Consider the following 15,625-nt stretch of genomic DNA (forward strand, 5'->3'; position numbering starts at 1 on the left):
TTGCTCTTCCTGCATTCTTTAAAAAATTAATTTCCAAATTGTTCCAAAGATAGAATTTTTAATTATCGGCGCTGACAGACGGTTCAAGGCAGAAAAGTAAAGAATGTAAAGGTTAGTGATGTGCCGAATTGTCGGTACCCAGTACTCGGTGAGTTTTAGTTTTGTTTTTCAAATTTAGTCAGTTCCAATAGCAGTCCGGTTTACAGGATTTAGTCAGAACTTACAGGAAGTCGTTCCTATTGACATAAAACCTGTAAGTGGGAACACATTTGAGAGAGTAACTGAGCAACTGTTCCTAGTCAGAAGTTACAGGATTTAGTCCGGAGTTTTTTTTCCTGTAAGTTCATGAAAAGTGTCAAACGATCAGCTGATTTACATGTGCAAACAAAAACAGAAAGCGGTGAAAGCAAAGATCCTTATATTTGTTAAAAAATGGAAGTAAACAACGGAATATTTGAATATGTATAGATTTTAATAATTATTTAGTGATATTTCAGCCAAATCAGTGTAGTACCAATGACATGTAAACAAACCGTCTGACGTTTTTACAGGAAATAGTGCTTTTTGCGTTCCTATGCACTTCTGCATCTGTTCTCCTTTTACTCTGATTTGAGAGAGTAAAATTGTAGTTTGACAGTTCCACAGGTTTTAGTCCGAAGTTCAAAGGAACAGACTAATTATATTGTTGGAAAACGTCAGACTGCCTCTCAATGGTTTTACCTTGTTATGTTTTTATCATGGGTATGCCATAATGAACGCCAAGAAAACAATTTTGTACCGCTCTTTTACTCGTCAAAGTTGCTGTGGATTTTAATTATTTTGCTTTAAAATTATCAGCAATGTAATTAAGTTTTATGTTTCTGCATGAAAACCTGAATTTTGACGAAAAAAAAATAAATATTAAAATCAGTACGTCTGGCACCGGTAGCTCGCACTCATGGCAACTCTAGAACGTTCTGAAGTTCATCGCTCATTCTCTTTCTCTCGCTGTTCGCAGTGTTCATCCAACTTGACGCTTCTCTTTGTGGAACATTCTACGTCATTCCTCGAACATTCTGCCTATTTCTCGTTGTTCGCTTCGCGTTGCCGCAGTATTCGCATATGTTCGTTCACGGGAAGACCCCTACTGTAAACTTGTCTACAAAACCGCAGATTTCAATCTGGCAATATTGCTGGTAAGTGTACGCCAGGGTAGCCAACTCTTTTTGGTAATTCCCCGATTTAAATAATGAAATTCCCCGATATTTTTCGAAATTTCGTAAAACTTTCCTCCCATAGATATCTCCTTATTTTCAAAAAAAAAATTATGTGTTTTGATATATTGCTGGGGCCAATTCCTGTTCTGTGAAAAAGTGACGTGAAAACATTTTTCATCATTTCACATAAAAATACGATTCTGATTTCAAATGTTAAAAAATTAATTTGTCAAAAATTGTTCACTGTGAAAGCCCTTTTTTCGCAAAGTTTTGTGGCTGTGAAAAGGATAAGTTCGGCGTTTTCTCAAAACCATCATCTTGTGCTAGAGAACATCATTGTCTTAAAATCAGAATAATTTACCAAATAATTAATTGCTAAATGTTAATGGAATAGCCTTTAAATGATCGAAAATCGCTTAAATGATATAACGAAACGATAAAGTGAAAAAATTAAATTTTCACTGAAATTGTATTTTTCATTTTCACTTCACAGTTTCACAGAACCAAAATTGGTCCCATGTTTATTTTGTTTTTAAATTTAATTCATCTACATATGTATTCATAAACCAAACCAAACGTTTGTAAAGTTGGTTAACAAATAAAGAATTAAAAATGAATATATAATATTAACATACATACATCTTTAACAAAACCTATATGAATCCAAGTTTCAAACTTTGTGCAACATTAAAAAACAGCAAACTTTCGTAATCAGATTTTTGAATTTTTTTAGCCCACCCAATCTATGAAAAAGAAGTTTCAAGTAGCTAAAAATTTTAGTTTTAACATTTTTTACCGAAGGTGTTGCGGTTTTCCTCCACATAAAAATAAATTGCTTATTCGTTATATGAAAGCCAATGTGACCAAAAAATTATAAAAAAACTGTAATTTGCATAATTTGCAGGTTTGCATAATCAGTACTAATAGTTGCAGTTGCATTTCTTTTTCATTATGAAAATTTAGTGAATAAAAAAATAAAAAAATTAGTTAAAACCTAATTCCTCACAAGAAACAGTTCAACCCACGATTTCCCACGTAAACTGAAATTCCCCACAAAACAAGGTATTTTCCCGATTCCCCACACAATCCGAAATTCCACGCAAATCGGGAAATTCATCAGAGGTTGGCTTCCCTGTTATGCGCAATGACAAAAACGAACAAACGTGCAACTGGGTTTGTTTAGAGATAGAACTTTTTAGAAATGTATCGATACCAGTACTCATATAGAATACTCTAAAGAAGAATCGATGCCGGTACTCATATTTGCAAAAAAGTATCGTTAATACTCGTACTTCCAAGTATTTTTGAAGCAAACGACAAAAGTTAACAAAAATCAGAATGCTTTGCTTTTATGACCTCTGTCTATTTGTAAATTGAATAGACACTGCTTTTAATAGTTGAAATCTGATTAGCAAGCATTTCTAAAGTAGTTTTTCAAATAAACTTGCAGTAAGCTTAGTTCTACAAGAGTAAAATAAATATTTATAGCAAAAAGCTTATTTAAAGTTTTTAAAAGCAAATCGTCGTTCAAATTACAAAACCGCGTATCAACAAAGTGCAAAACCGCGTATGTGACGTTGCATAAATTATTTTTTAGCGAGTAAAAACACTCAAGTTGCAAAATGGTTATCTTTTTTTATAAAGCAATCGCATTTCTGGCTAGTATGTTTCAGGACGAATGGATAAGGATTGAGCCAAGAGCTTGGGTGAGCAAATCCAATTTTTGGCAGCAAATGTCAGTTACGCGGTTTTGCAGAATGACGACAAGCGGTTTTGTACTTTAAACGACGAAATATTTTATAAATGTTTGACACGTATATTTATAAATCACTTTACTTTGAAAATGGGATGTAAATGTAGAAAACGAGAAACAAATGTGGTAAAGCCCATTCTCGGAAAGAAAATATTTGCTCTATTTCATACAAATTTTCTTCGAGACTGGCCTTGATTTCGAATTTACAATGAAGGTAAAATGCCAAGTTATCGAGTCGAAGACCATCCTCTTACCCATCTATTGCCGAAGGTGAGGCAAGTTTCGTTTTCCAATTATTTAAGAATTTTTAACCGAGCCCAATATTGAAATGACCGCTACCTCCGTTTCTATGTTTTGTAAAAAGTGCATAGCTGTATCGATTAACAGTAGTTAATTAGAACAAAATTTGTATTAATTTTTACAATGGGAGTATATACATATGTACATATGTAAATTGAAAACTTCCTAGCCAGCAAGAAAACGTACATTTTACGAACATTATATTTTATGAGGGATTCTCGACCGGCGAAAAGTTAGAAAAAGGCTCGTAAACGATAAAACAAAAAAAAAAAATTAATAGAAAGAGGCTTGTATTATTTCGTCAGCACAAGAAAAAATTTTAAATTTGTTAGAAATTTTTCTTGAACCACAATATTTTATAATGTATAATACAATTTCAAGCGAAAAAGTACCCGAAAACGAATCCTAAACACCTATCATAAGCGAATTTTTAGCCGGTTTTTCTTCGAGAAAGTATCCAGTTACGAGCTCGTTTACAATGATTTTGCTGGTTGGGTTTAAAGCCGTATTTCTCGAGTTTTTGGTTTTCTGAGTTATGACAGTATTGAATTAAATGAGCGTTGTGTTTATTTCCACGACAGTCATATATGTGATTGAAAGCATGAAATTTTTATATAAGTATGTAATTTAAAACAAAAATTATTTAAGAGTTTTAACATGTCGATACCTTTTTGTATTCGCGATACTTACTCAGTACTTGTGAAAAAGTATCGAGTTCTCGATACTACTCCGTATCGATATTCAGTACTCGCTACTCGTATCGCTCTATCACTGGTTTGTTTACGAAATTAGTTAATAGTGCATTAGGAGAATCCGTGCTTTCTAAAAATGTTAGAAGATTTAAAACATTTGTATGAAATGCACAATGAGGAGTTGCAGCAAGTATTGGATAATGTTACTGAATACCTTCTGAAAAGTAACAAGGTGTTTCACAAAATTTGTAAAAATGGGCAAGCTCTGCAAGATCGGAACGCAGTCGCTTTAGTGGCATGCGACAAATTCTCGTCGTCTATATCAAATATATTGGAGATAGCGCGTAAATTTAATTTCCATTTGTTTGTTAATGATTTGGAGAAAAAGTCAACGCGGGTTTTATTTGAAGCTTTGGATGAATGTGAAAGACATCAAAAAAACTGCAATGGTTTTAATGCCCTTCCGGAAGATTCTAACACTTTAGCCTTAACTGCTTCACCCCCGAAATCTTCTGACCAATCTAAAAATAATACATCTGGAAATAATATAAAAACGGAATGTTTAAATTTTAAATGTGAGGATCAAAACGTTTATGACTATAAAAACTTGTCCATTCCACCGGCAGAAGAAAATAATATTGTAGCTCTAAACGAACAATTGCTAAAGGTGTATTTAAAAAAGGATTTATCCAAATATGAAGAAGGCAATATTTTAAAGGCATCTGTAAGCTATATACAAGATTTGGAAGCCTTAAATTTCTTTGTATGTGAATCAGAATCTAAAGAGTTTCAACAAATTGCAAATTTGAAAAGTATGGTGCACCTTAGACAATATACAGATATTCCACCTAAAAACGAAGTTTTTGGTGTTGTTCTGGACAATACAATACTACGAGCGATTCGAGAAGAACCACTGAATACGCTTCATTCAGACGAAGAGTATACGGTTCTGCTTTTGGACTTCGGTGAGATAACGGTGATAGATGCATCCAATATTACATATCGCTTACCTAGTGAAGTAAAAAATATTCCCGCCCAAGCAATACCTTGTCAACTAAATGGTATTTATGGACAAAAACATCTTTCTCTTAAAGATTTGCAGGCACGTCTACAGGAATTAGAGTATGAAAAGGCCACATTTGTAATTAATTCTAACCAAGAAAGCATATGTAAACTTGGCTTAGAACTAATTACAGATGAATTTAAGAAAAAATCGGCAATACCTCAAAACTCAACAAATGTTTTATCGACGACCCCGAACAAGAAAAATGCCCAAAAAAATATGGGCAACACCAATCCATTCCTAACTGAACTGTCAACAACCATTGATGACAATGACGAAGCTATACCCTTGAGCGCGCTACCAGACAATAAAATCTTTGCAAGTGAAGTCGGACACTTACCTAACGGTCTGACCCCTGAAGAAATGGATATGTTGGCGGAGGAACCGCTCAATACGTCAAACGCGATGATTGCAGTTATGGGCTACAATCCCAAGGACGAACAACGTATTTGTCGCTTTTACAATCCAAAAACTGGTGCTTGTTTCAAAGGAGCCAATTGTCGGTTAGAACATACTCTGCTACAACCGGAAGGCTGGACCAAAGATCGCATACCTGCTAAAACCATTATTGACAACTACTTTCCTATGACGCGCTATACTTCCGGACTAATAATAAACATTACACCAACACACGTTGGGCAAATTGAATATTTCTACGCTCAAATAAACGATCCAGATAATCCTATGGAGCCCCTTATATGGACTGACGATGATATTCAACTTTGTATGCGTTTGACCAAGCCACCAATGCTATATGACATTGTCCGTGCGCGATATGGAGATGAGCGATGGTATCGCGCGAAGATAATTGATTTTGATGATTCTGGAAAAATATTCAAAGTGTTTTATGTTGATTACGGCAATCATCAAAATGTCTCACTAAAACACTTAGCATATTGTGATCGTTCGACGGAACGAATTCCGTTCCAAGCAATCCTTTGCCGCGTAGCGGATATTATGCGAAATCCTGAGGCATCTGCTGAGCAACGGGAGAGCGGCGTTCGTACTCTAAACGCGCTTATTCTCAACCATTCACTTGATGTCAAAGTTGTAAACCATTACGAAGATTTGATTGTTCGCTTTATGGGAGCGCAGTATTCTCAAATTCCAAAGAGACTTATATCGATGGGTTGCGCAAAGCAATTTCATTCAAATGTGGCTAACATTACAAAATAATACTCGACTCTCATTACCATAAAGTGTTCTTAATAAGTAATTATTTAATGTTATTAACTTGTAAAGTTTGGGTAAAGTCCCCTTGTATGTAAAAAACTTATTGGAATTAAATCAATTATAAAAAATATCGCATTGAAATATTTTAATGAAATTAATTATTACAGACTAGCCGGCCTCGTATGCGCGAGGCTTCGCCACGTTGTCGTTCGTTTCAGCTAAGGGGAGGCCCAGGAAGTGTGCGACTTCCACAGGGTCTGTCCATAAGGGCATGGGAGTCAGCTAGGTGGGGTTTACAGGCCATGTGAAAAGGTGCCGAGAGTCAAGTGGCGACTCTCCACATGCCGGGCATTAATTGGGCACATCCTCATTAAGGTATAAGTTAAGCCTGCTACAATAGCCAGAGCGAAGTTAAACTATTGTGGTGCGGGTCTCCCGAGGCAGACAAAGTTCTGTCCCCTCCACGTCCGGTGGCTGTGTGTCCAGAACGGCATTCACAGGGCGGGAGTCTACATAACTCGAGACTGATTCCCTGAGATTGCCGCTCAGGGCCTGTCAGTAGGCTGACGGGTCCAGAGGTTGTTTAATGAACCTCTGGACTTCGTCCGTCAGTTCGTAGAGATGCCTCCTGACGTGCCTTGGCGAGGGCTCTTCTGCAAGCAGCTGATTGCTGGGATGGCCACGTCTGTGGCTCCCCACAAGGAACTGCTTGCAGAGCATTTTGTTAGGCTCCTTGACTGGGAGCATCTGGGCCTCGTCATGTAGGTGGTGTTGGGGCGTCATCAGGAGACATCCGCTCGCTGTTCGTAGTGCCGTGTTTTGGCAGGTCTGTAGCTTCATGCACTGCGTCCTGCTAGTCCCAGGCGACCACACGGTCGCTGCAAAGTTTAGAACCGGCCGGCCAATTGCCTTGTATGTTGCCAACAACGTTTCTTTATCTTTGCACCAAGTGCTGCCGGCCAGCGACTTGAGGACATTGTTGCGGCTCTGTACTTTATTGGCAATTGCGGTTGTATGCGCCGAGAAGGAGAGCAGACTGTCGAAGGTAACTAGGACGATTTTCGGGTTATTCACCGTGGGTATTGTTACGCCATCAACGTGAATACCCAGTTGCAGTCTGACCTCCGTCGTCCAGCAGGTGAATAGGGCTGCAATATTGACACCCTCTGGTGGTTAAGGAAGCTTAGAGATGTAATAATTAAACAGTAGTGGGGACAGGACACCACCCTGTGGTACCCCCTGTTTAATTTTACGTGGCTTGCTGGTTTTGTCTCTGAAAATTACTGACGAATGTCGACCATTCAGGTAATTCGCCGACCACCGTTTGAGTCCCTGTGGGAGAGAGGAGGCCTCTATGTCTTCTAGCGGCGTTGAATGACTGACAGTGTCGAACGCCTTGGACATGTCCAACGCTACTAGAATAGTTCTCTCACAGGGACGATTTCGTTAACCGAGCCACGAGTTATCTGAGTGTTTATGGCGTTAAGTGCTGTTGTTGTGCTATGCACTTTACGGAACCCATGCTGATGCTTCGCTGGGGTCAGGTTGTTCGTGAAATACGGGTGTAGCAAGGCCTCTTTTGTCTTCGCTACCGGGGAAAGGAGGGTTATCGGGCGATAAGAGTCGCCTTTGTTGGCTGGTTTCCCCGGTTTGAGCAGTGGGACCACTCTTCCCATCTTCCACATGTCTGGAATGACGATAGTGGCCATAGACAAGTTGAGGACCTCCGTGAGGTTCGCTACTCCCGCAGGACCCAAATTTTTCAGCATCAACATGTATCTCCCGTCGGGTCCAATGGTTTTGGAGGCTTTCGCCTTCCCGATTTCTACCCTTACAACACTGCTGGTGAAAACAAGAGGCGCACTGGGTTTTGGCATTTTGTACAGCCTTCTGGTCACTCGACGTTTGGCTTAATCCACCGGAGGATGCAGAATAAACTGCCGGCTAAAATAGTTCGCGCAGCGAGGAAGCGTGGTCACCAAAGTCTATTTCGACTCTGTCGTCACGCTTCGTCGGGTTGGAAAACGACCTCACGGTTGACCAAAGCTTTCTCACACCTGAGGCGAAGTTGCAGGTCTTCAAATGCTCTTCCCATTTTTTCCGCTTATGTACGTTCACAAGTTGCCGAATCTCCGAATTGAGATCCCTGATACGGGGATTTCCGGGATCGGCCTGACGAAGGTTGTCACACTCATCGGCTAGAACAGCCGCTTCAGCGGGAAAGTTCGGACGAGGATCCTTAATATATCCTGCTGGGATGAAGGGAGCTGCAGCAGCAGTGACACCCTGCGGAATTTACGTTCACCTATGTGGACGTCGGTTGGTATGGGTAGTGCAATGAAGGCGCTTTCAGTAACATCCGAGATGCCTTTCCTTCAGCTTTGGAAAAGTTGACATAGGTCCGGTGATCCGCGGAAGCAAAGTCGGCAGGTTTATCAATCGAGATGACTATGGGTAGATGGTCTGTTGCTCAGCAGGGTCAGCATAGGTCGCCATGATACGCTGTTTATCAGACCAGCGCTGACAATTGTAAGATCTGGTGAGCTGCAGCAGCTGCCTATTATCTTGGTGAGTGCGTCGTCGTTCATTGTGCAGTATGTCGAATCGTCCATCTGCTCAGCCAGATGTATTCCCCTACGATCATTTGACAGGCTTGAGTGCTAAAGATCGTGGTGCGCGTTAAAGTCGCCAACTACCATACGGGTTTCACCTCTGAGTGGCGTACCTATTTCAGGGCAGCTGGTGACAGGGGGTATGTATACGTTAAATATTTCGAGCTCAACATCGCCTGGCCGGATAGGAATACCCTGACATTCTAGGATGGTATCCCTGCGGTCGATGTCTGCTTCAATAAGACGATACTGCACGGTGTGGTGCGTGATGAACGCTAAACCTCCACCATTGTCTCGCTCGCGATCTCGACGGTGTACATTGTATCCGGCCTTCCCATAAAGACAGTTATCTCCTCGATCTTGCTCTGGAGTCCGTTACAGTTAAATTGTAGCACCTTTGTGTGCCTTGGGAGACCGATTGTTCTGTTACCTGCCGGCTCCCTGCTGTACGTGCTGCAAAAGTGGGTGTTGCCTTGTGGTGGTGGTTGGCGGCGTCGCGGGGGAGGTATGCGACTGGGCAGCACAGCAGGGGCTCACATGGTCACTCGTCCAATCACGCGTGTTGCGAAGTCCTGAGCATGCCCTAAACTGGCACCAGCCAAGGCAGGAGTTGCACTTGACTGATGTTACGTTACGGTATATTCTGGACTGACAAACCGAGCAGCTTGTTGGAGGGACTAGGCGGCGGTGTGTGGGTGCTATTGTGTTTGTGTGTGTATCTATTGTTGTGTTGTGTTGGGGTGTGGGTGTGTTGGTTGTGTGCTGCACGGGCGGGTGGTGGTTTGCCGTGGAGGCGGTCCGATTCGCACAGCATGGGGCCACGAACAACGCGGTCCACTGCCGGTGCATACGTAGGCCCGAGCAGTTGCGGAGGTGCCTCCGCCCGTCACAGGCATTGCATCTGACCGAGGTGGAGTTTGTCTGCTGTCTTCTTTGGCATACTTGCAGGTGTAAGTTTCTGGCCCTGGGTTGGACTCAATGCCAGCCCTGAGCAGAAGGGTACGGAGCAGATGTAGCCCTAGAATAGAGCAACGTTTGACGGATTTCGCCGACCTAAACGGGGTTAACTCGCCGAAACAACAGCCCTTGGTCGGGTAAAACCCGAGTCATTCCGGTACATAGAACCGGCTGTCGTGGGAATGTTCTACTTCTTCTTCTTTATTGGCGCTTAAACGATTTTGGCCGAGTCCACAACAGCCAGTCATTTTTCTTCTATTCTAACTGACGCCAATTGGAAATGCCAAGTGAAGCCAAGTCCTTCTCCACCTGGTGTTTCCAACGCAGAGGAGGCCTTCCTCTTCTTCTGTTACCAGCATCGCGGCCCGAGTTGAATACTTTCGGAGCAGGAGCGTTTTGTTGGCCTTTGTCGCTTTGTGTGATAACATCAAGGCGCACGCCACAAATCGGAGGAGAAGCTCGGCCAAACACTAACATATGTGTAAGCGCCAATCTATTTTTATTATTAGGAGCATTTCTGTCCATTCGAACGACATTGCCAAGCCAGCGGAGCCTCTGAATTTTAATTCGCTGCACTATGTCTATATCGTTGTAAAGCTCATACAGCTAATTGTTAAATAGTCTGTTGTATTCGCCACCGCCATCGCCAACGCGTAAATGTCAGTAAATCCTTCGCAGAATCTTTCTCTCGAAAACTCCAAGAGCCGCTTCATCAGATGTTTTCATTGTCCATGCCTCCGCGCCCTACACCTGCACAGGCATGATGAGTGACTTATAGAGTGTGATTTTTGTACGACGAGAGAGGACTTTACTTCTCAATTACCTACTCAGTCCAAAGAAGTACTTGTTGGCAAGAGTGATTCTCCGTTGCATTTCAAGGCTGACATTGAAGTCGTCTACTTTTTCAAATTTGTAACTGTCGACAGTGACGTGAGTGCCAAGACGCGTATGCTCTGACTGTTTGTGTGATAACAGGAGATACTTCGTTTTGTCCTCGTTCACCACCAGACCCATTCGCTTTGCTTCTCTATCCAATCCCGAGAAGGCAGAACAGACGTAGCCCTTGTTTTTACCGATAATATCGATGTCGTCGGCATACGCCAGCAATTGTACGCTCTTGTAAAGTATTGTGCCTGAGCGGTTCAGTTTTGCGAATCTTATTATCTTCTCCAACATAAGATTAACGCAGAAATCACACGAGAGGGAGTCACCTTGGCTGAAACCTCGTTTGGTATCAAACGGCTCAGAGAGGTCCTTCCCTATTCTGACGGGGCTGGTGGTATTGCTCAACGTCATTTTACACAGCCGTATTAGTTTTGCGGGGATACCAAATTCAGACATGACGGCATAAAGACAACTTCTCTTCGTGCTGTCGAAAGCGGCTTTGAAATCGACAAATAGGTGGTGAGTGTCGATCCTTTTCTCGCGGGCCTTTTCCAAGATTTGGCGTATTGTGAATACCTGGTCCATAGTGGATTTTCCAGGTCTGCAGCCACACTGATAAGGTCCAATCTGTTCGTTGACGGTGGGCTTCAGTCTTTCGTACAATACACTTGACCTTATAACCTATGTTAAGAAGGCTGATCCCGCGGTAGTTGGCGCGGATGTCGGGGTCGCTTTTCTTTTGGATTGGGCACTTTTCTCATACAAGTTGTATGTGCGTATTCCCAAATCATTTTGAAAGTCCTTTATTTTACGTTGGTTAATATGGTCACCGTAATCATACCCGTTGACGGGATGGGCTGCCTATTCATCCCACGTGAAAAGCATAAGTATGTATGCCATTTTGCTCGCGGCGCTGTAACAGTGGCAGTGGTCGACAGAGTAATGCTTTGGCACTCCAAATCAAGAGATCCGAGCTCGAATCTCAGTGAGCGAATCTTTTTAATTTTTATTTATTTTATTTTTATTTATATTTTTTGTTGCAAATTTTAAATTTATTGTTAAAAAAAAATATTTATTTTAATATTTTTTATGATATTTGTGTATTTGGTTTTTTCCTAATAAAATTAAATATATGTACAATTTTCACTTTATATTTAATTTTAAATAGTTATTTAAATTAATTTACCTACTTTACTTTAACAACCTCCACGCGCACTCGAACGGGAGATCTTAGAACCAGAATCGGTAGTCTTCACTCGACATCACAGCCGACATTTGTGATGAACGCAATTAACCGCTTTTTAGTTTTGGTTGTGGCTATTCAAAGACAGATGTCGCTGATCGTATAAGTTGTTCGAAATCGCCGAAATGGTAGGCCGTCGCTTTAGCACATATTAGTTAGTTAACTAGTATTTATACTGGCTGGTTTGGCATTTCACTGCGTAGAACTGGTATAATTATAGTCCATGACGAACTGGTGTGACTTCCCCGTTTAATACCAGTTTTCGAACTACAATTTCTACAACTAGTTTACTTTTTTCATCGAGGAACTGGTATAATTATGGTTCATAACGAACTGGTATGACTTTTATCCTTAAATAATAGTCCATGAACTGGAATTTGTGCATACTGGTTCAGTTTTTCCCTGCAGGGTAGATACCATAAAATAATTGGTCTTAAAGGGAATGTATGTGTGCATGTACTAAGAAAATATGTGAGCAAATTAAAAAGTCGATACAATTTACAGTCGAAAAGTGCAAAATTCATACTGCATCAGAAAGAAAATGTTCAAAAAAATGTAGTCTACGTTTTTTTCGAATAGGACTTGATATGTAAGCAGGTATGCCACAGACGAAAAAAATACTTACCGAATCTGGAAAACTTTTTAGTTATTTCAATAAAAAAAAATATATTAAGGAACTTTTTATTTAACTAATGATATTGTATTTGAGATACCATTAATGGCATTTTCAACGGTTTTCTTCATCCAAAAGTGAAAGTATGAAACTAAAGGCAACAACCAAACTTCATTTGAAAAACCTTCAACTGGAGTTATTATAGACAAATAATAAAAACGGCATCGAACTTTTTACTCTAAATTTTAAAGACCTTTTTGGGTATGCAGTTTTATAGCCCATGGAATTCTAGTATACCCGAAAATGTGCACCTAAAAATTCCCGTTGATTTTTAAAAATTCGTTTGTCGCCGCTCATTTGTGTTCTGTTGAAAGCCTGGTGTGAACGGCCTTTCAACTAACTAACTTTTTTTCGATTTGCAAGCTTATTTTGTATTTTTCGTAAAAGACGAATACAAACAAATTTGAAGAGAATTTAATTTCCCCAGAGACCCAAAATAGTTATTATCCTAATATTAGAGATCAAAAACGTCGCCTTGTTTTAAGCAAATCTTTTTGTCTTTGTATAATAATTATTTACGAGAAATATTATTTTTTCTGTAGTCGGCCGCTGTGGTGTAGTGGTAAGCAGTGCGCGCTTTCACACATCAGCACCTGGGTTCAAGCCCTGGTCAAAGCAACATCCCAAAAAATACAGAAAACGGTTTTTTCTTAACAGCGGTCGTCCCTCGGCAGGCAATGGCAAACCTCCGAGTGTATTTCTGCCATGAAAAACAGCTTCTCATAAAAATACAAACGCCGTTCGGAGTCGGCGTAAAACTGTGGTCCCTCCGCTTTGTGTGACAACATCAAGGCGCACTCCACAAGTCGGAGGAGAAGCTCGGCCAAACACTAACATATGTGTAAGCGCCAATCTATTATTATTATATTTTTCTGTCTCATGGGATGATTATTTTCAGATGGAAATTTCAAACAAACAAACAAACGAACATTTTTTACGTCTTCTCATAATAATGATGTGGAACTTTTATTTTTTTTTTCATCGCGCGGGACGTTTATTTCAAGACGGAAAGGATTTACGTCTTGTCATAATAATTATGTGGAACTTTTATTATTTTCGTCCCGTGGGACGTTTATTTTAAGACGGAAATGATTTACTTCTTTTCATAATAATTATATGCGACTTTTATTTTTCTCGCCTCTCGTGGCGTTTATTTCAAGACGCCAATGATTTACGTCCCACGTTTTCTCTTAATAGAATCGGTACATGTACTGCCGATTTCACGCAATTAAACGCAAATATCTCCGAGCTCGATTATTGGAAATTAATTTGCTAACATCTGGCATCTCTTTCTAATAAACTAAAACCACGTAAAAGCAAAAAAAATCGAACGAACGCTACGGATTTGATGACGTGAACAATCGTGGCGTTAAATATTTAACGCGTCAAATCTCCGAACTCAATTAAGAAGTTTCATTCTTTTATTTATAATTATTAGGAGAAGACGTAAATCATTTCCGTCTTGAAATAAACGTCCCGAGAGACCTAAAAAATAAAAATCCCATATAATTATTATGAGAAAACGTAAATCATTTTCGTCTTGAAATAAACAAAAACAAATGCGTAGAATTTTTAAATGCCAAAGTTGTAGAGAATTTTATTCTCCATAACTTTTGTACGACTCTTAGATCACGACCGGGACCGAGCTTAACATAGCGATGTAAGGGAAGCGGCGTAAAATCCATTTCCACTTTACGTCAACCGGTACAGTGCGATGGACAAAATTCTATAGGACAACTTACAAAGATTAAGGTTTTAAAATGATCGCATAGATGTCCCCCAGTGAAAACAGTGTGGCCTTTTAAAAAATTCATATATATATGGCAGCAGGTGGAATTAATAGTCAACCTGCACCGATTTCGTTGAAACTTGACATGAGCTCTAATTTTACTTGGAAATTGGAAATTATGAAATTTGAATAATTCAGGATAATGGCCATGCCCTCCACTCTTGTGCGTGGAAACTTAAATTTCATCAGATTTTAATGAAATTTAGTTTCTAATCTCCCTTTTATTAGAAAACTCTAAATCTAAAATATGGGAAAGATGCGATAGTAACGTCTACAACTCGTAAAAATGTTGGCCCAATCATTAAATGTGATGAAATTTCGGTTAATTTTTGTTTTGTTGAATATGCTACGCATTTTCAAAAGAAATTGTTGAAAAATTGCGAAAATTGTGACAATGTAAACATTTTTGGCACTTTGGCAGAAAATATGGAAAATTAAATTCTCTACAAATTTGTATACAATCGGGTTTTACGAAAAATGCAAAATAAGATTGCAAATCGCAGAAAACAAAAAAAAAAACATATAATACAAGATGGCGGAATGTTCCCCTATGAAATTTAGCGACAAGACAGTGGATCCATGATCTACGTGTCGTTATAGAAGTAAACTGCATCAAAAGTTCGCTAATAAAAAAATTTTTTCTTCGTACCAATTTGATTTAAAATTACTGGGCTAAAATTTAACTTCTGAAATCCTAGAAAATTGTTTAAAAGTTGGGGATGTTTAAAAATCTTGGAGCCGTTTTTGACATCGGGACAAAATCAAGTGCCATTACAACATATTAAATTTCCCACTGACACGGTTTTTTTTACCAAAGCAACATTTATAGGGGTGTCTTGCTTTATAGTAGGGATGCAAATAAAAAAAAAAAACATCGATGTTTTTTTCGATTCGATACATCGAAATATAGCATCGATATCGTATGAAAACATCGATATTTTCGATGCATCGAATGAAAATATTAACAGTTTATTTCAATTAAAAATATACAACAAGAAAATAAACAATCGTAACTTCGATAAGTCTATATCTCACAGTGAAGTGAGTTAATTGATTTAAAGAGTTATAAATCCCAGTTTTTTCTGTTATTTTGAAAGCCTTCGAAAAAATTTTCGGAAGGTACGGAAGTGGCGACAATTGTTAAATGTTTATAAGCATAATGAAGTAATAGTGCGATTCATAAAACGTCGCAAATTGGCATTTTTGGCGAAATGGCAATCTTACGAACAAAGTTGTATGAACGATAGGGCTGCCAGATATCTCTGTTGCCAAACCGGGACACTTTAGGG

General features: G+C 39.5%; 2 protein-coding genes across 2 annotated transcripts in view; both read left to right on the top strand.

The window, feature by feature from the left end:
• Positions 1–15,625, top strand: part of LOC118744842 (major facilitator superfamily domain-containing protein 6) — a 242,387-nt gene that overhangs the window by 1,370 nt on the left and 225,392 nt on the right. The gene's annotated exons all lie outside the window — the stretch shown is intronic.
• LOC118744841 lies at positions 4,008–6,305 on the top strand. The gene has a single exon (XM_036478206.1). The coding sequence runs from the start codon at positions 4,078–4,080 to the stop codon at positions 6,178–6,180; it is 2,103 nt and encodes a 700-aa protein (XP_036334099.1). The 5' UTR covers positions 4,008–4,077; the 3' UTR covers positions 6,181–6,305.

The sequence above is a fragment of the Rhagoletis pomonella genome, unplaced genomic scaffold (genome assembly GCF_013731165.1).
Source record: "Rhagoletis pomonella isolate Grant_MI unplaced genomic scaffold, Rhpom_1.0 Rhpom_scaffold_00008, whole genome shotgun sequence".
Lineage (NCBI taxonomy): Eukaryota > Metazoa > Arthropoda > Insecta > Diptera > Tephritidae > Rhagoletis > Rhagoletis pomonella.

What these genes read in the sequence shown, in the direction of transcription:
- LOC118744841 (XM_036478206.1), top strand. Translation starts at nt 4,078, where the DNA reads ATGTTAGAAGATTTAAAACATTTGTATGAAATGCACAATGAGGAGTTG.